The sequence below is a fragment of the Rattus norvegicus genome, chromosome 3, assembly GCF_036323735.1.
Source record: "Rattus norvegicus strain BN/NHsdMcwi chromosome 3, GRCr8, whole genome shotgun sequence".
Lineage (NCBI taxonomy): Eukaryota > Metazoa > Chordata > Mammalia > Rodentia > Muridae > Rattus > Rattus norvegicus.
In genome coordinates this window covers 71,261,123-71,283,718 of record NC_086021.1, presented here as the reverse complement: position 1 = coordinate 71,283,718, position 22,596 = coordinate 71,261,123, and the positions used below count along the sequence as shown (strand labels likewise).

The window sequence follows — 22,596 nt, the reverse complement described above, 5'->3', positions numbered from 1 at the left end:
GAGGCAGAGTAGTTAGTACACATGGAGATTTGGGAGACCTGAAAGAGTTGGGTGTGTGCGAAGGGCCTCTTTGCATGTTATATGTAACCATGGGAAACGGACTAGAGTTTGGGCATGTGAAGGCTAGAGGTCTCAAGGTCAAACATGAAAATCAAATTGTACAATCATGGAAGCCAAATCATACACAGAAATGATGTGGAGCAAGTAGTGGCTACCTTTCAGCAAAGAATGTGGCAGGAGCAAAGGGCTTGTTCAGTAAGATTAAAATCTCTAGGGCCTGTGCCAGATGACCCAGTGGTTAAGAGCAGAGGTGCTAAGAGGTGCTTGGCTCTTAGCACCCAAGTTGGTTGGCTCACAACTGTCTATAACTCTAGATCCATAGGGCAGCTATCACCTCTGTACTGTATTAACACACACACACACACACACACACACACACACACACACACACACACAGAGAGAGATACACACACGCACGTACACAGATACACACACACACACACAGATATACACACACACACACACACCACCACCACCACCACCACCACCACATATACATTAAAAGAAATCATTGTTTAAGAAAAAGCTTCAAGTATAAGGAAGGGTGAGTGATTTTACTGATGCATGAATCACTGCATGCACAAACGTGTGTGTGCATTCATGTGCAAGCATGTGTGTGTGTGTGTGTGTTGTGTATGTGTATGTGTAGGGAATTTGCAATCAAATATTTGAATTGTTATGATACCTGATATCTGCTACCTTACATCACATGTAATTGCCTCTCTAAGCGGAGTAACAAGATGAAGAAGACTTTGTATGTTTGATAAACTTAGACTCAAATGGAAGATTTCTATTTGTGATCTTTGAGAAATTATTCTACTTTCTGACTCTCACTCTTCCAAAATTAGAAGGTACATTCAGCATACGCAGAAGGAACATGGACTGAAGGAAGTCATACAGTGTCTCGCCCTTTTCTTCTCTTTGCTTGTCTCTTGTCTGTTCTAAGCATAGACCACTATTGGACAGTATCATGATTCTCCTTAGAATTCTTCTTTTTGTGGAGCTAGGGACTGAACTGAGGACATATACTAGCCTATGAAGAGTCTATTTTTATTCTGGTTAGATATTAGCTAAAATTGACATGCTCACTATGTAGAGATACTGTTTACATTTCACTTTAAAGTGACTCGGGATTTAATGGTATCTTGCTGAGGATATACTAATTCTGGGTAAAATTCGCTTATACCACTTCCTTGGTATTGAATAAGAACAGTGTTCTTCACCAGGAAGTCCTTAAATGAAAGAGAAAAAGGAGCCAGTGCCTTGAGTTACAGACACATGCGATGTATCCTTCCTGTCCGCAGCACTTCCCCAGAGAAGCAGGAATCTGTGCAGTTAGCAGTGAGGACGGCAGAAAAGCTCCTTAAAGAACTAAAACCTCAGACTGTCCAGGGCCGCCTGCAACTCCGCATCATGGAAAACTGCTGCTTAATGGCCACCAAGCAGAAGTCCAGTGTGGAGCAGGCGCTGAACACCTTCACCGAAATAGCAGCCTCTGAGGTCAGTGGTTCTCCTTTTCAGCTTTGTCGTCTCATTCTGGTAAGACCAAGCACTGTTTTGGAAAACAGACTGGTTCCTAAACATGGCCTAATAGCTCACTTAATACAAAGTAGAAATATACTTCATTTAACCTTACATGGTGGGCCATGTAAGACATAACATTTGCTAAGTTACTCTCTGAGGGAACATGGATATATTCCACAGAAAAGAAATTCTTCAGAAGAGCACAAGATAATTCTGAGGAGGAGATTGTTGTGTTCTGGAGGATTTTCCTGCTACAGGTGTCGTAGAGGCTAACTTCCTCCATGAGAATGCAGGCCTGGCTGCCTGCATGGCTCACCCTCTCGCCCAGATGTACTCAGCATCTCTCCAGCTGAAGAACTAAATGGGACCAGAACTGCAGTGCGTGATTCAGTCGTGAAAATGATGCTCTCTCTTTAGCAACACTGAAATGACCTCCTGGAATCTCTTTATTGTGGTTATTTCCTTTTCCTTTTTGCTAAATCGAGTCCCTCCCTGAGTGTACAGTTAGGCCTTCCTGTACACAATACTACTAAAAATGGATAGTCCCAGTTAGTAATGCCTACATCTAACTGCCGTCACTGACCTGTCTGCCCTTCTACTGAGCAGTGCTCGAGGTCACTGAGAACTCAGAATTATGTGTCTCTCAGACAATATCAAAAGCGTTTCTACTCTGTTCGCCTTGGAGGTAACAGTGGTAGATAGGCTACCAAACCCTTGGACCACGCTCCGGTTTCCCACTTCAGGACCCTGAGAAAGAGTAAAAGGTTGTGGATTTGTGTAGACTGCCTTAGATGGCAGCTTCAGCTCTCTGTAAGCCACTGTGGGACAAAGCAGAAATCTAGACTCAAAACAAAGCAGAGCCTTTCTGCAAACACTAAGAGCGTGTTCTCAAAGGATTGCCTCAGATCCTGGAAGAGGGAATGGGGACAAAGGGAGATATGCCTTGCAGGATTCCCACAGTTCCCTGCTCAGAGAGAGAATGTGATATTGTTCAGGTAGTTGGCTTAAAACGCAGGAAACGACATTTATGAAAACTTCAGTAAATGAGCTGCTGATTTCTGTAGATTTTCTCATGAAAAATAAATTACAACATATTAAATAGTCTAAAGAAGTCCTGTGATGTGATGTAAGTAAAGGAAGAGATTATTCGTTGAAGTAGGTCATAGGGATCTTTAGTAAATTTCTGTACTATAGGTCAGATACAGTTTTTTAGAAATATTGCTACAGATTTTATAAGATGTTCTTATACAGCTTGAATTTCAGAACATTACTCAGGAGGAGGTTAAGATTACGATCCCTATTTTAAAGATGAGCAGGCCAATTCAAAGTCAGCAAAGGTGTCACCTTGTGTACTTTTTATTAAGTTATTTATTTACTTTAATCCAGATGTCAGCTTCCCCTCCTCTGTCTTACCTCCCTTCACCTACCACCCACTCCTCCTCCCTTCCTCCTCAGAAAAGGGGAGGCCTCCATGGCTGTCAATCAGCTTTGGCATATCAAGTTGCAGTAAGACAAGCAAACATATTCAAAATAATACAGCCCTGTTTTGTTAAAGGAAGGAAAAGATCCGGGCTGGGGATTTGGCTCAGTGGTAGAGCGCTTACCTAGGAAGCGCAAGGCCCTGGGTTTGGTCCCCAGCTCTGAAAAAAAGAACCAAAAAAAAAAAAAAAAGAAGAAGGAAAAGATCCATTTTACTTGTAGGTAGAGTGGGCACTTAGCCATCCTTCCGGCAGGAGCATGTTCTTCTCTTGACCAGCCAGTCCATTTTGGGGAAAGGTATCCAAGGGCAAGCAGTGTAATGAAAGGGAGCCCCTGCTCCCGCTGTTAGGAGTCCCACCTGAAGACCCAGCTGCACCACTGTTACATACGTGTAGAGACAGCCTAGGTCCGTCCCATACATGCTCTCTGGTTGGTGGTTCAGTCTCTGTTGGCCCCTGTGGACCTAGGTTAGTTGATCCTGAAGGTTTTCATTTGGTGTCCTTGTCCCCTCTGGCTCTTTGAATTCTTCCTCCTGTTCTTGGGATTCCCCAAGCTCTACTGAATGATTGGCTGTGAGTCTTTGCATCAGTTTCCATCAGTTGCTGGGTGAAGCCTCTCTGATGACAGTTATGCTAGGCACCTATCTGCAAGTATAGCCGAATATCATTAACAGTGTCAGGGGTGGGCTCCCTCCCATGGCATGGGTGTCAAGCTGGACCAGTCATTGGCTCGATACTCCCTCAACCTCTGCTTCCTCCTTTACTGCTGCACATCTTGGAGGCAGGATACCTTTTGTGGCTTGGAAGTTTTGCCTGGGTACAGGAGGTAGCTGTTTCAGGTCTTTATTCTCCCACTGCTAGGAGTCTTAGCTAGTGCTAGGATCACCCGCATAGATGCTTGGGAGTTTGCATTCTGCTAGGTATCTAGCTCAGCCCAAGGATGCCCATGCCTGTTCCATTTTTTTTCCTCCGTACTCTCTCCCTCAGTCCTCCCCCAACCTGATACCTCCTGTTCTCATGCCCGTCCCTCCCCAACCCAGCTCCCTCTCTCCACCAATCCCTATTTTCCCTTCTCAGTGAGATTCAAGTGACCCCCACCTTGGGTACTTGTTACTTAGCCTCTTAGAATCTGAGGATTGTACTTTCTATAAAGATAGATAGATAGATAGATAGATAGATAGATAGATAGATAGATAGATAGATAGATAGATTCAAATGTCATTTCTGCGGTGTGTTTTTTAAAAAGAAAAATAAGAATGGGAGTCCCCTGATTTGGCATCCTGTAACAGATAGGTGTCAGCTACTGAAAGAAGGGAAATGGAATATTCATGTAAGTCTCAAAAATGTTAAAGGTACAGTTTGCAGCTAGGTGTCACAGCCACCAACTGCTGTGAGTCAGTGTTGTATGATATAGTTAGGAGTTTGTATCTAGAAAATCCATTATTCCTACCGTAAAATAAATAAAAGCCAGATACAGTTGCAGTACTGCAGCTCCTTCTGAGAAAGCCTAAGCAGGGTTTGCCTCAGTCCACGCTGCTCAGGCACCACCCTCAGTCTGTTTACTGACCCTGTCAGCCTAGTGATGGTGATGGGTGAGCTACATACAATCCAGGCCCACTGTGCTTGTGTTGTTTTTTTCCCACTTAACTCATAGACTGAATATATTTAATACGATGAATATTCATGCAGCAGCCAGCATCTATCAGTATAGTGGAATCAGTAAATAATATATCCTTCCCTTCACATTTCTCATAGTCTTAAGGAAATGTGGTGAGTGTACTGAATATAATGGTTGTCTGGGTCAAAGAAAATGCTTTATATTCTCCCCTGGACTTCAAGTGAAAGGACTGCAGGTGATGATGCTCTAACCCTTAGACTCAGACTCTGTGTGGCCAATGAAGGGCCGAGATGACCTCTGCCCGCGAGTGGAGCCATTGAAGCAGCACAGTATGGGCCTACTACACCCACCATGCACTGCTTCTTCCTCCATGCCTTCCGGTCACATTCCCCTGAGTGAGGGGGACTCTGCGAGGTTAGGAGACTCTTGAAAGGAAGCTGGGATTCTGGAAACAGGTGTGATTCAAGATCTAGGGAAATTGGCATTTTTACAAACAGAAGTGGGCAAAGTGTCTCAGAGAGTTAAAGGGGGAAATACAGATTTATAAAGGCAGAGAAACATGTCTAATTCAATCTACCGTGTTGCCCGGTACTGTGCAGGAGGTCATGGAGGAGATGGTGCAGGAGGTCATGGAGGAGATGGTGCAGGAGGTCATGGAGGAGACGGTGCAGGAGGTCATGGAGGAGACGGTGCATGGTGCACTAGGCCTGTGCTTCTATCCCACTTAATCTTCTGGCACCACTTGAACCATATACAGAGATTATAAGGGTCCTTTATTGGCCACACTTGACACTTGTCCTCTGTGGCGACTGAGAGTAAAAGAACTGTGCTTCATAGGCTATACCAGGAAAGTACTAAGTCCTCATCGAAGCTCACAAAGGGCTGAGGGTCTAGTGCTGAGACTCAAACTCTGTCTTCAAGTTCAGACAGTTTTCACTTATGGAGATTAGGGAGACGGCTCTGTTGGTAATGCGCTTGTCAAACAAGCATGGGCTCACATTCCCCAATACCCACATAAAACAGTTGGAGACAGAGATGCTCTTGGAAGGCTGAGGCAGGCAGATTCCTGGAGTTACTGACCAGACAGCCTTAGCCAAATTATTGCACTCATGTTCAGTTAGTGACCCTGACTCAGATAATAAGATTTACAAACTGACTGAGAAGGAAACCTGGCATCAGCCTCTGGATTTCATGCACACAGACAGATAGACACAACTACATGGAGAGAGAGAGAGAGAGAGAGAGAGAGAGAGAGATACACACACACACACACACACACACACACACACACACACACACACACACAAATGTTCACTTAGCACTATCCAAGCTTCAAAGAGATAGTTCATCCTAATCAGACTGTAGGCTGTAAAATCAAAGACTTATTTTAACTCCACCATATGGACGTCTTTGTTCATGTGAATATGGAGGTCTCATCTATTCTGAGATCCTTTTAGGACAGGTGACAGATACACAATGGGCCGCCATGATCTGACATCCCATCACAGTGGGTACCCTGTGAGCAGGGTGTGGTTTCTTAATTTATCCCCGCCCAGTTATCTCTTCAAAGTTACTACAACTTGATTGTATTTGGGAATCGAATTAAACTTTCTTACTATTCCTCCTTATTTGGCTGAACAAACTATATTTTAAAATGAGAAGCTGGGTTAGCACACACTTTTAATCCCAGCACTAGGGAGGCAAAGGTAGACAGATCTCTGAGCTCAAGGCCAGCATGGTCTGCAGAGTGGGTTCTAGGACAGCCAGGACTATGTAGAGACCTTGCCTCAGAAAGAAAGAAAGAAAGAAAGAAAGAAAGAAAGAAAGAAAGAAAGAAAGAAAGAAAGAAAGAAAGAAAGAAAGAGAGAGAGAGAAAGGAAGGAAGGAAAGAGAGAGAAGGGGAGGGAGGGAGAGAGGGAAGGAGAAGAGAGAAAGAAAGAGAGAGGGAGAGAGAGGGAGAGAGAGAAAGAGAGAGGGAGAGGCAGAGGGGGAGAGAGAGAGAGAGAGAGAGAGAGAGAGAGAGAGAGAGAGAGAGAGAGAGAGAAATGAGAAAGAAAAGGAAATTAGAGACAACAAAGTATTCTATCCCTCCAATTTCCATTAGCCCCCCAGTGCTTTACCTTCTTCCAACTTCTAGCCAGGCTTGACTCCTTTCTGGATATTTGCCATTTGTTGCTCAGATCTGTAGACTTAGAGACAACCAGTGTTATAGCCAACATTGCAGTTTCTTATCACATTTCTGATTCAAGACTTTAAGCTTAGAGATCCTCCTCTAGAAGCCATCTTATTCCCTCTGCCAAGCTTAGTCAGGAGCTAGCACACTGTTGCCTAAGTCCATTCTCTGGTAGGTTCTCATGGCCTCCACTGTACGCCAGTTCTGACTAACCTCTAGCTTTACAGAAGACAGACTTTCGGGGGCTTTTACTCTGTCTACGGGTACATTGTGCTGTGTAGACCCTAGGAGGAGACTCTGCGTCTAAAAGTCTTCAAACCATGAGTCTATTCCATGGACTATGTAAGTTATTTAAGGCACACCCTACTTATGTCATTTCATTGGCCAAGCTTCACTGGGAAAAGAGGTTTTGTTTCTTTTGTTTGGTTGTTTATTTTTAATGAAAGTGGGGGAAGACAGTAGTGAGGTGAATGTGTTACTCATGTTTAACAAGGAAAAAGAACCACAGAAGCAAAACTGTAAATCTAAAAGAAACCAGCTCAGGAAGCATTACAGTGAAGTCAGATTTCATTCTTTCCGTCATGTACAAAACCTCATCAGCCAGTCCATCCCATAACAGATGAAGTCCCACTAACGGCTGGGCCTATGCTTTAGCGTCTGAGTAGTTTGTGAATTCGTCTGGCCACATGTTTACTGATTTCCTTGTTGTGACTTAAGATGACAGTAATTGTCACGTTTACCCAGCACAGAGGCAGAGAAAAGGCACAGGTGAGCATTTGCTGCTTCCCCTGTGATGCATCTCATGGTCTAACGTTTCATTTTCTCACAGAAGGATCATATCCCTGCTCTCCTGGGAATGGCCACCGCTTATATGATCTTGAAACAGACCCCGAAAGCCAGAAACCAGCTGAAGCGGATTGCAAAAATGACCTGGAATCCTATTGAAGCCGAGGAGCTGGAGAAGAGCTGGCTGCTGCTTGCGGATATTTATATCCAGTCAGCAAAATATGACATGGCGGAAGAGCTGCTGAAACGGTGTCTGTGCCATAACCGGGTAGGTGGCTGAGAAGCCGGGGCTGACTGTGTTGTGTCAGCTTCCTGGAGTAGAGCAATGGGTCCGTTTCTGATGTTTCTCCCTTGCGTCTTGAATTTTAAATGTTTACAATCATAATCAGGAAGTAAATACTAAGGATTACAGAAAAGGAGCTCTGTTCCCTCGAAGGAAGCGGGAGATAGATTTATGCAGCTTCAAGTTTCAGCTGGCGATGCCCCACTTACATTACAGGAAGTGGTTTAGGAATGTTCAGCCTTCGCCATGATTACCCAGCTCATCCCGGAACTAATGAAAATTGCAGAGTATTAATTGTGGTCGTCTGTCCCTCCCTTTAGGAAGTCCTTGATGAACCTACTGCAGCTGCTTGTCATTTCCACATTATTAGACCTGTACACTTAATGTATGTGGGGGCTTCTGATTCAATTTAATGGAAGTCCTGAGCTTTAGGTATAAAATGGAAAATCTTCAAGTCTGTGCAGTGTAGACCCTTTTTTACTTATATTATGTTGTTTAGACACATAAAGAAGATACTGTATTATGAATGTTTTTTTTCATTTAGGCACAAATTGGTGTTTGCTGAGAAATAATTACATTTGACTTAGAAAGTTACTGCAGTTTGTATTCACATATTCGTACCAGTTAGCTAAAAATACTAATCACAGTAAATCTGTATTCTCTTTAAGCAAATAATATTGTAACATGGATCATTTACTTTTTAAGAAGGAATCATGATTACCTAGTTGTATAGGAATTAAAAATTTTAAATGTATGTCCTTGATCAATTGATAGCTTTAAATGACCAGTTTCATCAGTCGTAACTTAAATTGACCTTGAAGGCAAAATACTTATTGATAAACTTTAAAATCTAAACTACTGTGTAGTTGAACACTATTGTGTGAAAGGCACCATCCCACGCTAACGCCGGCTACTCTCTGGCCCCACCTCCACGGCTAGTCCCATGCAGTGACTACCCATCTCGCAGTTCTCTTGCTGTGGATCCTGCTCACATTCCCAGCCATCCACCCCCTGTGGTTATAGTCACAAATCCCCATAACCCAGTAAAATCAAAACTCTAGAGGCTTGTAATTTATCAGTCAGATTTATATCAGTAAATACTCAATGCAAAAAATGCCCACACTGTGAACTCAGAGTCAATTGATAGTAATTTAAACTGCCCACCTACAAAAGACAAGTTGTCCTGTAATCATCCATCCCATATAAGATATCCATAGCTCACTGTGGCTATTTAAAGCCATGAGGAAATCTGGATATCTTTCTCTTCCTCCATGTTCTCTCCTTCCCTTGTGTCTCCCTATCTCTCCTGTCTCTAAAACCCAGCCCACGTTCTCTATCCACTGCCCAATCACAGGCTCTAGTCCTGTCTTGTGCCTGCCTGACCTTCATATACACAGCAATCCACAGAACACTATAGCCCTAGTCTGAGATATATTGACATTGAACAGGAATCAAAGCTTTGACAGAGAGAATCCCAGCTTCATCAATCTGACCACATAACAACAACTTGTGTGATTAAACTTGATTGCTCCTTCAGAAACTTCATTCGCCCTCTTGCTTTGGCCTGTCTGTTTGAAAGCATGAGGCTCAGGAATCAAAGCTTAGGAAGCTTGAATTATATAATTTTAAAGGGAAAATCACTGATATTTGGACCAAGAAAGCAAAAAACGACACGAGAGCATCTTGCCACACCAGATGGCAGGAAAGCTATCAAATACAGTAAGAGTCATGCCAGGCACTCAGAAGCCACGTGGAAGAGTCTAACAGTCAGGGTTGGGACACCACGTACCAAAAGGAATGAGAACTGCAATAGATTAAAACACATCCAATATGTTCCACACATGACTGAATAAAATACGGAAAAGAAAATAGAACTGGTCAACTGCAGTGTGCTAATAAGCTGACTTTCTGTCAGACGATGGAGAAGAATTCAGCACTTGTCCTGGGTTTTCTGCATAAACTCCACTTGTAAGTAGCCAATTATTTGATAAGACATCTCCATGTAGAGATTTTTTGAAATAATAAATAACCAATGATAAGTATGGCTGTGTTTCAACGTTGAGTTTATGAATGGGCAGAATATTACAAAAAGGGAGTGAATCAAACATCTGTGCTTTGCCTTAGAAGAGCACAATGTCTGTGACAGCGATGGAGCTGTGATGACAGAAAAACACAATAACCAGGGTCAGTAGAATACTGTACATATTTTCAATCAAGTGAAATTAAAAAAGTAATATCAAAACATTAAGACACGTTTTTGTCTGTGTTTTAATGGAAAGTGGTCTTAGTGAAAACACTTGGTGATGAAATTTCTTAGAATAAGGTAAAATGTTACAATAAATTCTGTTGGTGTATAAGGGAAATACTCAGACTGAGCCCCTAAAACAGTGGTTTTTTTCAACCTGTGGGTCATGACCCTTTCACAGGGGTCATCTAAGACCATGATGAATATCATCTATTTTCATCACAGTTCATTGCCGTAACAAAATTACAGTCAGGAAGTAATAACAAAAACAATTTATGGTCGGGGATCATCACAACATGAGGAACTGTATTTAAAGGGTCACAGCATTAGGAAGATTGAGAACCACTGAAAAAAGCAGGAAACATCAATGATATTGGACTGTATTATACAATCCCCACAAAAATGCACCCAAGTAAATCTTGTGGAAATACAGTTGTAAAGATTCTTTATACTTTTTAGTCAAGATAATAGAGACAGAAGAGAAATTCTCCAGATCAAAACAAACGAGCTATTTCAAACAACCCACAATCTGTGACATGGATTGGATTCTCAGTCTAAGAAAAATTTTAAAAATAAATTATATTTCATCAATTTTAAATATGACTAGTGTCTGAATATGTGGGCGATTAGGAAGTTAGTGTATTCTAGGTGCATGAGTTTGGGTTATATTTAAGGAAGTCTTTATCTTTTTGAATAGCATTCTAGCATGTATGGTTAAGATTAAGCAGTATCTGGGATATTCTTCTTAGTTATATGAAAGTGTAAGGGTGGTGCAGGAGCTGAGTCAAGTTAATTTTTGAAGGAAAGTTATGAGTTCATTATACTCTTAAGTTCAAATATATGTTTAAATTAGTCACAATAAACTGGGTAGCTGTCCATGAATAAAATATCGATACACATTGTATGTGTTCCTCGTTTTATAAAAGAAATTCTGCTTCTGAAAGGTTTGGGCTGGCTGTTGACGTCAAAATCACTCACTGCGTCCTTTCCATGCTTCGGTTGCACACTCAGGTTGGAAAGCCATTCCTTTACACACCACTTAGCTGGGTTAATATGACTGCTCTGTGTGTTAGACATACACATCCCGTAAAATGGGATTGATGTGGAGAGTAATCTACTTATGCCTTCCATTCTCCCCTAGTCCTGCTGCAAAGCTTATGAATATATGGGGTACATTATGGAGAAGGAGCAAGCATACACAGATGCAGCCTTCAACTATGAGATGGCCTGGAAACATAGCAACCAGACAAATCCTGCTGTGGGTGAGTTCGGCAGGCTGGGCCCAGTGTCTTCACAAGAACTGGTATATCACTTGAAAATACTTGTGCTTCTTTAGGATCTGTTAAGTTGCTCAACTGGACAAAGTACAGGAACTAATGATTATTTATAAGTTTTCCTTTATATATTCATATTATATATCATGAGATAGTCATCTCGTAAAATTGAAATTTCTTAAATACCCATAAAAATAAATAAATTTTGATAATTTATTCCTTCCGAGTAATATGTTTCAAAGTTATTTATATATTCTGTTCCTTAGAAAGCTTCAGAAAACACAGATTCCAACTCATCAGCTTTTTCCCTCTGTTATTATAGGTTATAAGTGATCTTGGCAGCTCTCCCAGAGTTCCTTTCATAGGTGTTCCTCTGACATTTTCAATTATTTAGTTTGCTCCTAAAAATTGTCACTATATCCACTACTCCAGTCTGGCTGGCCAGATTAACATTACACTTTCACTTGTCAAGAAGCCCTCAAACTCCACATACTGTTTCCATAGAATTCTGAATGTATACATACTTACATAGACACACACACACACACACACACACACACACACACATGTATGTATGTATTCCATGTATCAATATGCACAAGAACACATTTAAAATGAAAAATCATTTTAAAATAGAAACCACTAGGAGCCAAGACAAGTGCCTGTGAAGGGAGAACTCCTCTGACCTATACTCAGGGTACATGGCAGCCACGAGGTGCGTGGATTCACTTCCACTGCCTGGTGATGAGATTTGACTGTACCCTGAAATCAGTGAGACCTTTGACCCTTTTAGTAAGCTAAAGAACCCACACCTGTGGAGTACCAATGTCCCCACCCAGCAGCTACCCACTGGGCTCCTTTCTGCTCCTTTCTGTTTGCTGGTCTTGATTTCACTTTGCTCCCTCTTGCCGTGTCCCTTTGCTCTGTATTAGTTTGGCCAATAGTCCTCCTTAGGACTTCTCTAATGAGTCAACCAAAGAGGAACAAAAACCACATAACCACTGTGTCCATTATTTTTTTTTGTCTTAACAGGATATAAATTGGCATTTAATTACTTAAAAGCAAAACGATATGTGGATGCAATTGACGTATGTCACCAGGTAAATGTTTAAATTACAATTTCTTAAAATAGTACAGGTGGAGGCTGGGAAGATGGCTCAGCTGTACGGGCTAAGGCTCGTGACCAAAAGTACGGATGCGTAATTTCCTTTCACTTTCAAATGCAACTGAATAGAAAGAAATAGAAGATGTGGTTGTTTAGCTAACTAATGTATTAAATAAATTATGGAGAAATTATCAATGTTCAATTAAAGTATTTGTGTCAATTTAAAGATATAGGCTAGTAGGAAAAAGCTTGTTAAACAAAACCCGGTTTGGAAGGTGTTTGAAGAGATGCTCGGCAGGTAGGAGCCTCTGCTGCTCTTGCAGAGGTCCCCGGTTTAGTCACCACCACCGTGTACAGCTCTCAACCATCTGTAACTGCAGTTTTGGGGCCTCTCCTAGCCTTCTCTGGCCTCTGCAGGCACCAAGTATACATTTAAAGATAATATTGATTTCCCAGGTCATTGCATTAAATGGAATTTTTTGTGATTATATTTAAATCTATTTATTGAAGAATTTTTTATTTGTAAATTATAGCTAAAAATACTCCATAATTTAGAAAATATTTCTGCATTTCATTCCACTAAAACCATACAATTAAATATCTTTAAATCCTTGTAGCTTTAGAATTTTCACAGCTTCTTGAGTCTGCCACATCCCAGTGGTACTTCATGCAAGGAGGACCTAACAGTTTCCCACAGCTCTTACACCTCATATGCTTACATCCCACTATTGCGGTAAATGCCTGGCTAGGTCACTGCTGTTGATCGCTCACTCTGTAAGGCAGTGTTCCTCACTAAGGGAAGGATGAACGCTAAAGCAAGGCCATGCATTCCACTCATTGTGGGCTTCACTCTCACACTAGTACTGTTGGGAATGAGCATGCTCCAGAGTCAGTCCAGGTAAATCTGATGCGTCTCTCGGTTACTGTCACTCTCCCAGAGGGCATTAGACATCACAAGAAGCTGAGTTACAGAAGGATTATACCTTGTCCTCTAAGTCATCTGTTAAGGAAACTTGTATGAGATGTTTCCATATGTGGTTCCACATTCCACGTCTCTTATCTGTTAATGTCAACGAGTCACCAGTCATTGTGATGATTATCACCTTTAAAAAGTGTGATAGTTACAGTGTAAATACAATGGACTGTCGGCCATAATGCCCGGTTAGAGTCTGAGTCATGGCTCCTTTGTTCTCAGCAGTTTGTCTCAAGTTAGTTTGGTTTTGTTTCCCCAGGTTCTTGAAGCACATCCAACTTACCCCAAAATCCGAAAGGATATACTGGATAAGGCCCGTGCATCGTTAAGACCTTGAAAGCGATTGTTGTTATGGAAGCGTTGGGCAACAGACGGCAGGGATCCCTCAGCTTTTGCAGCCTTTGCAGTTCACACAGGCTCCAGCTGACAGTGTCGCCGAAGTGTGTCCTGCCTTCTCCAGCAGAGGCTGCTGCTGTCCGTGGACAGAGCTGATCTGTGGTATCATTGGTGGAGTGGCCGGATGAAAGCTCATCTTTCTCCCTGCCATTAGGCACAAACGGTAGTTCTCTGATAAAGCCTAGCTCATTTCTACAGAGGATATTTTTGTTAAAGTCTAGGTGATATACCTTTTCTGAAGAGTATTAGATTTTCCAACAATCTTAAAGTCTACTGTTACCTGTTAATTTTCTATTATAGTTTGTGATATGATCTCATGTAATTTATGAAAAAGAGTAAGTATTTTAAATGTATATTTTAATAAAGATTTTTGTGAATATCTGGTTTCTATTTTTCAAAACTCTAATGATACAGGGCAATCTGCAGTGTCATGTAATAATATTAAAGGAAATGACGTTTATTAGAAAACTCTTTCCTGGTAAAGTGTAAAAGTGTATGTTTGCCTCTCATTGTTATGTTCCTGCTGCCTACTCTCAAAGCAAGTATGAGCTTAAGAAATGGTCATATTCCGAAACCAGTTTAAATAGGTAAACCCTTACAGCAGTATTTAACTGGAAGCCATAAGAGTGAGTTTAATGTGTCCCAGACAGTGGTCTGAGAAAGAATGGTGAAAATTGCTTTCAGTCATCAGAGACTTACAAAGCCTAGGATGGGGTGGGAGGGGTGGGTGGAGGGCAGGTGCCCTGGCAAAGAGCACTCTTTGATAGCTGGCCTCTGCTTTTTTATACCAAATTACCCTAATCTTAACAACCTTGGTCCTAATATCCTTCTCAGTGTCTTATCTACATCTTCTTAAGTTCTTTAAAAGTACAATAGTCTTCAGTTTTATTTTTACTTGCAATAAAATATTTTTAATAATTTGTTTTTCTTTAAAATAGATTACTTTGGGGATCACATCTCCATGATTTTAGTGTCTTTTTATTTCCAATTATGTGCTGTAAAATTCTAATCATTCATCACCCAAATTGCCTTTATAGCATTTCATAAAACTCGGATAATAACATTTAGGAACTATTTGGTGGCTAATAAAAGCACTTTTACATATCTTACAGCATTTGTTCATCACAAGCCTAGGAAAATGTATTATTCCTATTCTAAAGATTCCAACCATCCAATCCCTAGGTGAAGAGCTATAGACTGTTAACAACTGCTAAGAGAGACACAGTTATTCTTCCTTCAGTGGTGAGACTCCTAATTAGCTGTTCTCCACCACCCCCAACTTCTGAATCCTGTCTAATCCTTCCACAACAGAGAATGAACACGTGTGTGTGGTGATCTGAATGGGAAATGCCCTCAGTACTGGCCAAGTATTTCATCACTTAGTCTCCAGTGGGTAGTGCTGTTTAGGAACATTATGAAGCCTTGAGGAGGTACAGCCTCGATGGAGGGAGCACATCACTGAGGGTGGGGTTTAAGGTTTACAGGAACTTGGTGGCTTATTCCTTTTATTGAGTAATTTTGTTATCAGCTTTGAGAAGCCACTGTCATGTCTATGCTCAGTTTAATGTAGCCATCCTACCATTCTGGCTCCAACCACTCTATCTAAACTCTACAACATTGACTGCTCAGAATTCTCTTCTTGACTGAGAGTTGATTTTTGTGACATACCTCAATCAGAAATGTGTGGTCTGGAGCCCACACCAGGTAGTTACAACCCCAGACTGTGCATAAACAACGGCCTTACATTGAGGGGAGTCATGCCTGCCTTCAGGATGGACCAGAGTCGGAGAACCTGGTTAAAGAAGCTCCCATGGAGCCTGGATTCATGCCCTCAGGAAAAAGGAAGTGGTTGGAAGTTTAATCAGCTTTGACTTTAATAAATCTAGTGTTGGAAGTAGGGGAGTCCTGAAGAAAATAAATGTCTTCCATCAACCTAGTGCAAACCTAGGAAGGTCTGAAATCCTCCCTGTAGGATTGGTGGAGGAATTGAGGTTGAACTTTGGAGTAGGGTTCTGGTAGATTGGAATTCTAGGACCGATTAAACACCTGAGGAGAGTCATCCTACTTTAGGACTGAAGAAGAAAGTAATTTTCAAGCGGGGTCATGTGGCTCTTGATGCTGATTGAGATTGCCAGGTTTCACACATGGGCCAAGGGGCTGAGGTACATATTTAATATACCAAAGAGGACTTAGCCCTCCAGGATCTCCCAGCATCCCTCAATCCCTACCTGTTATGGCTGGCATATCCAGACAGTATAGTTCCCCTCACTTTCTCTGTATTTTCTCTCTCACTGCATGTGCACATTCTTTCTCCCGCCACCCTCTGTCTTCCTCCCCATGGAGATGTCTCTGGCTTCCTTGGGACCAGTGAACCCACTGGAGAGCAGCCTCCCAAATAAACCCTCCCTTATAACATCTAGTCAGGCTTGAATTGACTCATTTCAGCAGCGGAGAATATCAGAACTCTTTAAAAGATGCATGGGAAGGAAAATGCTGCACTCATGCACTTCTGGTAGAGCTAATGCAGGACAAATGAGACTCTGTCCCCTGACCAACTGTCCTGTTTAGAGAAGCACCATTGGGAATACTCAGGGATGGGGTGAGGGGGCAACATTGCTCATCCCTACCCCCTTCTGGTGTTACTGAATTGAAACCATCCACATTAAAAAAAAAAAAAGGCCAAATATATTCACATCTATCTAATGACGGATTGCTATGCAACTAACTATTTTCAAATTCAGTAATGTCTCACAAAGATACTTAATTGTCCAAATTTTAAAGGCTGAAAAAGTATAATAATTGAGGTTATTTATCTGACAAAAAACATAGACCCATATATGTAACAGTCACCACATACACACAAAACAATGTATATAACCCAACTGTTACCTGAATTATAATTTTTCTTTGTCATGATAAACGTTAACTATTATAAACATTTTCTACTAAGAATAGGACATTTAAAATTAAATTTAAAAGTTACTTAAAATTTTAGAGAGCGACCTTTGCAAACTTCCTTTTCACTGCTTAAAGATCTTTTCTTGGTAAAAATAAGTGGGAGGGGGAAAAAACTGACCCTCGATTCTTTAACTTTCCTCATTGTTCCTACAAAATATACTCCAGTTCCCTTTAATTGCCAGATACCCAGAATGAGAAGAGAGAAAAAAGACTTCCAGCAAAGGACAGTGAATGTGAAAAGAACTGAGTAATAGAACACAAAGAATATGTCACCCTAAGGGGCACAGAACACAGCTTTAGGAAGACAGAGAGAGACCTGTGAGCAAGACTGTTGCTGGCACTGTGGGTGTTTTGGTTAGTAATGAAGTTTTAATGACAATCTTAACCACATTAAATGAATTGGAATAATAGAAATGACTGACGTCATTCAAGGTCACAATACCTGGTACAAGTAGAGCCTTACATGTCACTGGCTCCTTGGATGACGATGAGGAGCAGGAGACCACTTCCCCTGGGACAAGCCTTCCTTATAGGTTAGTGACACCCTAAGAATGGGAGATAGGGAGACATAATGGGAATATATCTAGATAAGAGGACAGAGGAAAGACAGGATAGTAGTTTTCACTTGCCTGATTACTTTTAAGATAGATGCATTTGGTATATTGAAATATTTATGGGGCAAAGTCAGAAAAAGAGAAGGTGCATGGTATAAAAGACAGGGAAATATGAGGAGGAAAACCAGGACCCCGGAACTTTAGAAGAATGAGTGAGGGACACAATTTTTGTAAAGGAAATGGAGAAACAAAACAGAAGGAGACTGACTGCACATATAAGGGTGGCTAGAGGAGCCATCGTGCTAATGGGCTTTAGCTGTGTAAAATAATCTCTGACCAAAGGCAGCCCCTGACCCTACATACATATGGCATCTTGGCCTCCTTTAGCGGCTTGGACTTGAGGAATTCTTCACTTGTCTCCATGTTCCTCGTTGTGGTTGCTGGAAGTCAACCTGCCCGCCTTGAGCTGGAGAAAGGGAGGGTGCGTGTCGCACGGTGACATGATAAATCATGCTTAAATCTTAGGAGCACAAATGTGCCACCTACCTCCTAGTACCTTCAGAACCAGTTGTTTTGGTGTTTGTTTGTTTGTTTGTTTTGTTTTGTTTCTTTAGAGCAACGTTTCACTTCACAGTCTGCCTTCCTGTCCTGGCTCATCAGTGACTCCGGCACAGTGCCTGTGACGGTAATCCGAGCCCATAAATGAGAAAAGCTGAGTCACCAGAGGACGGCTGAACGCCTCCTTCCGAGGGGACAACCTCAGGAGTGAAGGCAGACTTTAAGCCAATCCATTTTCAGATAGAGTTATTTTTAATCTTCCTTCAAGCAATTTTTTTTGGCAATCTTAAGCTGTTTTTAAGAAAACAGGGATATTTTGAGAAAGTAATTACTACTTCCATTTCTGCCCCAGGCAGCCTGGTTGTATTTTCAATGCAGGAAGTGATGTAAGAGCCTGAGAAAACCCTTGCAGCAGGACTGGCGGGTGCTATGGCGTAATTGGCAGTGTCACTCTCAGGTTCCGTGCACACTGAGGCACTCACTAGGCTTATCTGCCTTCCAGAAAAATGGTGAGCCGAAATACTGAACTGCAGAAGTGTTAAGGTGAGATTGTTGATTCAATGTATGAAAATTGGTGACTGTGTATTGAAAATTTCTGTTGTTCGCTTCCCACCAGGACCAAAAATCACAAAGTACAGAAGATACTTTGACCCAAGAATCTCAGAGTAGTAAAGGAAAGGAGAAAAGTGTGTTGGAGTGTGTGTGTGTGTGTGTGTGTGTGTGTGTGTGTGTGTGTGTGTGTGTGTACTTGCTAATGTGCTAGGCTAGGCTGGCTGTCCAGCCTCAGGAATCCACCTGTCTCATTCTCCCCAGTCCTGGCTTACAAGAGTGGTATGATGCCTTGCTTTCTTTATATAGGTTCTGGGAGGTCAGACTCAAGTCCCCATGCTTCATAAATAAGCACTCACTGTGCTATCACTCCAGCCCATCATAGATTTCTTACAAGGTTAAGCATCCATTTGCCTTCCAGTAGAAACTTTTTCCACAAACGGATTTTAAAAATTGTTCTTTGAAATAAACATTTCCGTTCTGCTTAACAGAGTTACATGGATGAGAGGTCATCAGAGGACCCACATACCAAAACAAATATTTACCTGGATACTTAGCAAAGTATCTCTAATAGTTTATTTTTCTGCACATATACAGATTTTATTTACACAGTCATATATAAAACCAAACACATGACTTGGTTTTACTGAGCATCCTGAGAATGGGTTTTGTAGTATGTAAGGTACAATCGTCGGTCCTTAATTACTTCAGTGGTATTTCTTCCCCAAAAAGATAGCCTCCTCTGTAGTCAAACTGCTGCTATGGAATGTAGAAAGCTTAGAATGGATACAGTATCCTTTTACCTCTTACTGCTGATTGATCCAATAGTGTCCTTCCCCAACTCTACTTCCAGAGTCAAGATCCACCCTCTGGCCAGACATCACCTACCTCTCATGTCTTCTTAGCCTTGTTTAAATTTCAAACTTTCTCTGTCTTTTATGTCAAGCATGTTGTAGGAAACTACGGTCCTCAACACCCTGAGCTTCTATACGGTAATACTTCCTATTTCGGGTTTGTCTGATAATTCCATTCAAGAACCAAAGCATCCATGGCCAGGGCACAGCATGACTGATGTGCCCTCAGGGAATCACACCTAAAAACACACGTGCCTTGCAGGTGAATTAGTCTTGATCATCCCAAGGTCTCACTGTATAGCGTCATCTCTCCTGGCAATTATTCATCTATAAACAGAGCGGGAGATCACCTGGGCATCCCGCTCTTCTTCCAAAGTACTCGCTAGCTGTATTGGGAGTCTTGTTTTCTTCATGATGATCATAGATGACAGTATTGTAACATCATCCCTTTCTCCCCTGGACAACGGTCAGCCACCAGCAGTATACCATGGGTAAGAATATTATTCCTACCTAAATTTATAATTTAACATGTAGGCTCATGGGTTTCGTGATCCTTCATAATTTGTTAATGTCCTTAATAATTCTGGTGCACATTTTTTTTTTCAGATTTGGCCAGCTGGAGACCCTTCAGCTTATTCCTGTGTCCTTGTGACGCATCATTGTGTGTGTGTGGGGGGGGAGGGGAGAATGTTCTCTTTCCAGCATGAGGAGATTCAATATCTAATTACCCTGCCCCCATCCTTGGAATCCAACCATTTCCATTCTGTGGCATTTAAACAAAACCAAAAGACATGACTCCCTTTATGGAGGTTGGTATTTGAAATTAAAAATCAAAAGCACAAGAAGAGACAGCGACCTCAGGAGGTTGAAAGCATGTCCTGCCAAACCTGATGACCCGAGTTTAATAGAACAGAAGGAGCGACTTGACCCTCAAGTCCTCTGTTTCCCACACACTCACAGAAAAACTCTTTCACACACACACACACACACACACACACACACACACACACACACACACCAAATAAATAAATGCAAATGCAATTGAAATTTGGATACAAAATCTATTTTCTTATCCCAGGGTGTAGTATTGTGTCCTTTCTGCTTTTAATAAACATGTGCACACACATGATATACATATACATGGATCACACAGGTGTACGTTGAATATATACATGCACATTTTAGGAATCACAAAAATCACATCAATCCCAAATAATTCAACAGAGCTCTTTCCCCCAGAATTATTTACACAAACACGTGTTCACACTGAAATCTTGATCCCATCATTTATGTCCGATTACTTCAACTCAATTTCAGAATTGCCTCACCCAAATAACCATATCAAACACAAACCCACCGAAGCCTGTTTGTCACAGTCCTCCCTGCCTAATACACACACACACACTCACACACACACACTTACACACATTCACTCACTCACACACTCACACTCACACACACTCACACACTCACACACACACACTTACACACACACTCACACACACTCACACACACTCTCTCTCTCTCTCACACACACACACACACTCACACACTACTGACTTTAGTTTCAGTACTGGTAAAGGCAAGCTGTCTTTCAATGACCCCATAACCATATCCTAGTAGCACAAATCATTTAAAAAGTCACACTGAAGAATTTCTTGCTATGCTCCACAGAGCAGCTTTGCCGTTTCCTCTGTTTCTCTCCTTGCAAAATGGATTCCATCTTTTCCCACACCAACAGTGTCAGACTAACGATGTAGTGACAGAAAGGTGAATAGGAGACTCTAGGGCCTTAAGCCAACCACCATGGGGTGAAGAATGAGAGTTGAGCATTTTTGTTAAACCAAAAAGAAATGTATAGAGACACGGCATTATTAGAAACTGATTTATCTTTCCACGGGCCGTAAGTATTTTCAGAGTATGCTGTGATGCTCTACGTGGCAGCTAAAAATAGCTACAGAAGGACACGGAGAGAAATGTTGTCTTCCTATATTATTGAAACTATGAATTTCTGATCCATAGCAGCCAACACTACTTTCCCCTCCACCTCTCCTTTCAGACTGCTGCCTAGCTCATTGAGTAAATCTCGGTCTTGACTTGAAAAGGATTTATTTCCCCCACTCTTTATTCTGTATTTACATTTTATATCTATTTCTCGAGTCCTACAGACTCATAAAATGGTTTTGAATAGCCTAGCTGCAGAGATGATGGGGAGGTCAGCTATGTTAATTTCGAAGTGCCCCAGACTTCGGTGTGAGGTTGCCTAGCAACCCATCTCTCAGGCCTCCTTTGTGGGTGAGAAAAGAGAAAGCAATTCTTCTGTATACTCTCAAGCTGAGACGGCTTTATAAAGTGAAAAATCCTTTGCAAAGGGTCCGGCATAACCCCTGTTTCTCTTCTCCTGCCCACTCCGTGCACTTCACACACGATGAGAGAAAGACCCCGTCCTTTGATGCTTGAGATCTGATACAGACATAAAATAGACCTAGGTACGACATGGTCAAACGGCGCAAGTGACCTGTTTCCTTACATTAGATTGGGATACGTTAATTAAACTGCTCGGCTTCCCCTTTCTCCTATATGAAAGCATACTTTCCCCTCAAGTTCTTAAAGCCAGTAATGTTAAATGAAACAGCAACTGCCTGCTGAGCATCGGTTACCATAGCGACCCGAGCCAGTCGCGGTGTTTTTCTCCGTAGGCACAGGATGGCTGAAATATGTTCAACCAGGGGACCCAAGCAACATGCTGACTAGAAATCAGCAACTGGGAGGAACCCGCTCTGTACCCCCTTGTCCACATGAACTAAAAAAAAAAAAAAATAATGAAGCCTTCTGCTATTTCCTCAACAACTGAGAATTGAACTTCAGTGGGTGGCAGAAACACCCTACGGAAGGCATATAGGAGACGGGGAAGGATACAGAGTAGTAAAGCCCACATCAGTGGCAGAGGGATCTAGACGAGATAAGCTGCGCTTTCAAAACACAAAATGAAAGGGGGCAGCTGGAGATTCACATTATTAAGAAAACATATGTACAACTCTCAAAATCATTTATAATCTACTCTCTACCACTATTTTCTGAGCAGGCAGCACAAGAGGACATTTTGGTTCAGATCAATATAGTTTTAACAGACAGTCTTTCTGACCGAGAACAGCGTGAGGTACACTGCTCAGTACTAGTCTGACCTGCCTCTCATCCTGGATGAAAG

The 22,596-nt window shown here is 41.8% G+C and overlaps 1 protein-coding gene and 1 long non-coding RNA gene across 4 annotated transcripts in view; one reads left to right on the top strand and one right to left on the bottom strand.

The window, feature by feature from the left end:
• Positions 1 to 14,294, top strand: part of Ttc21b (tetratricopeptide repeat domain 21B) — a 74,512-nt gene extending 60,218 nt beyond the window's left edge. The window contains exons 25-29 of one of the 2 annotated variants that reach the window (NM_001191737.2): positions 1,365 to 1,560; positions 7,683 to 7,907; positions 11,309 to 11,429; positions 12,474 to 12,541; positions 13,779 to 14,294. In NM_001191737.2, coding sequence (NP_001178666.1) covers positions 1,365 to 1,560; positions 7,683 to 7,907; positions 11,309 to 11,429; positions 12,474 to 12,541; positions 13,779 to 13,856 — 688 coding nt within the window. In that variant the 3' untranslated portion in view covers positions 13,857 to 14,294. The remainder of the gene's footprint in view (positions 1 to 1,364; positions 1,561 to 7,682; positions 7,908 to 11,308; positions 11,430 to 12,473; positions 12,542 to 13,778) is intronic. The other variant, XM_039104488.2, reaches the window with a different exon arrangement.
• Positions 1,555 to 13,942, bottom strand: LOC134486372 (uncharacterized). 2 transcript variants are annotated; one of them, XR_010065205.1, is made up of 4 exons: positions 13,803 to 13,908; positions 13,530 to 13,649; positions 6,801 to 6,869; positions 1,555 to 3,707 (listed from the first exon to the last, which is right to left on the bottom strand). It is a non-coding gene; the product is annotated as an uncharacterized LOC134486372 (long non-coding RNA). The 2 variants fall into 2 exon arrangements; XR_010065204.1 differs by lacking the exon at positions 13,530 to 13,649 and having other exon boundaries at positions 13,803 to 13,942.
• Positions 14,295 to 22,596: the final 8,302 nt, after the last annotated feature.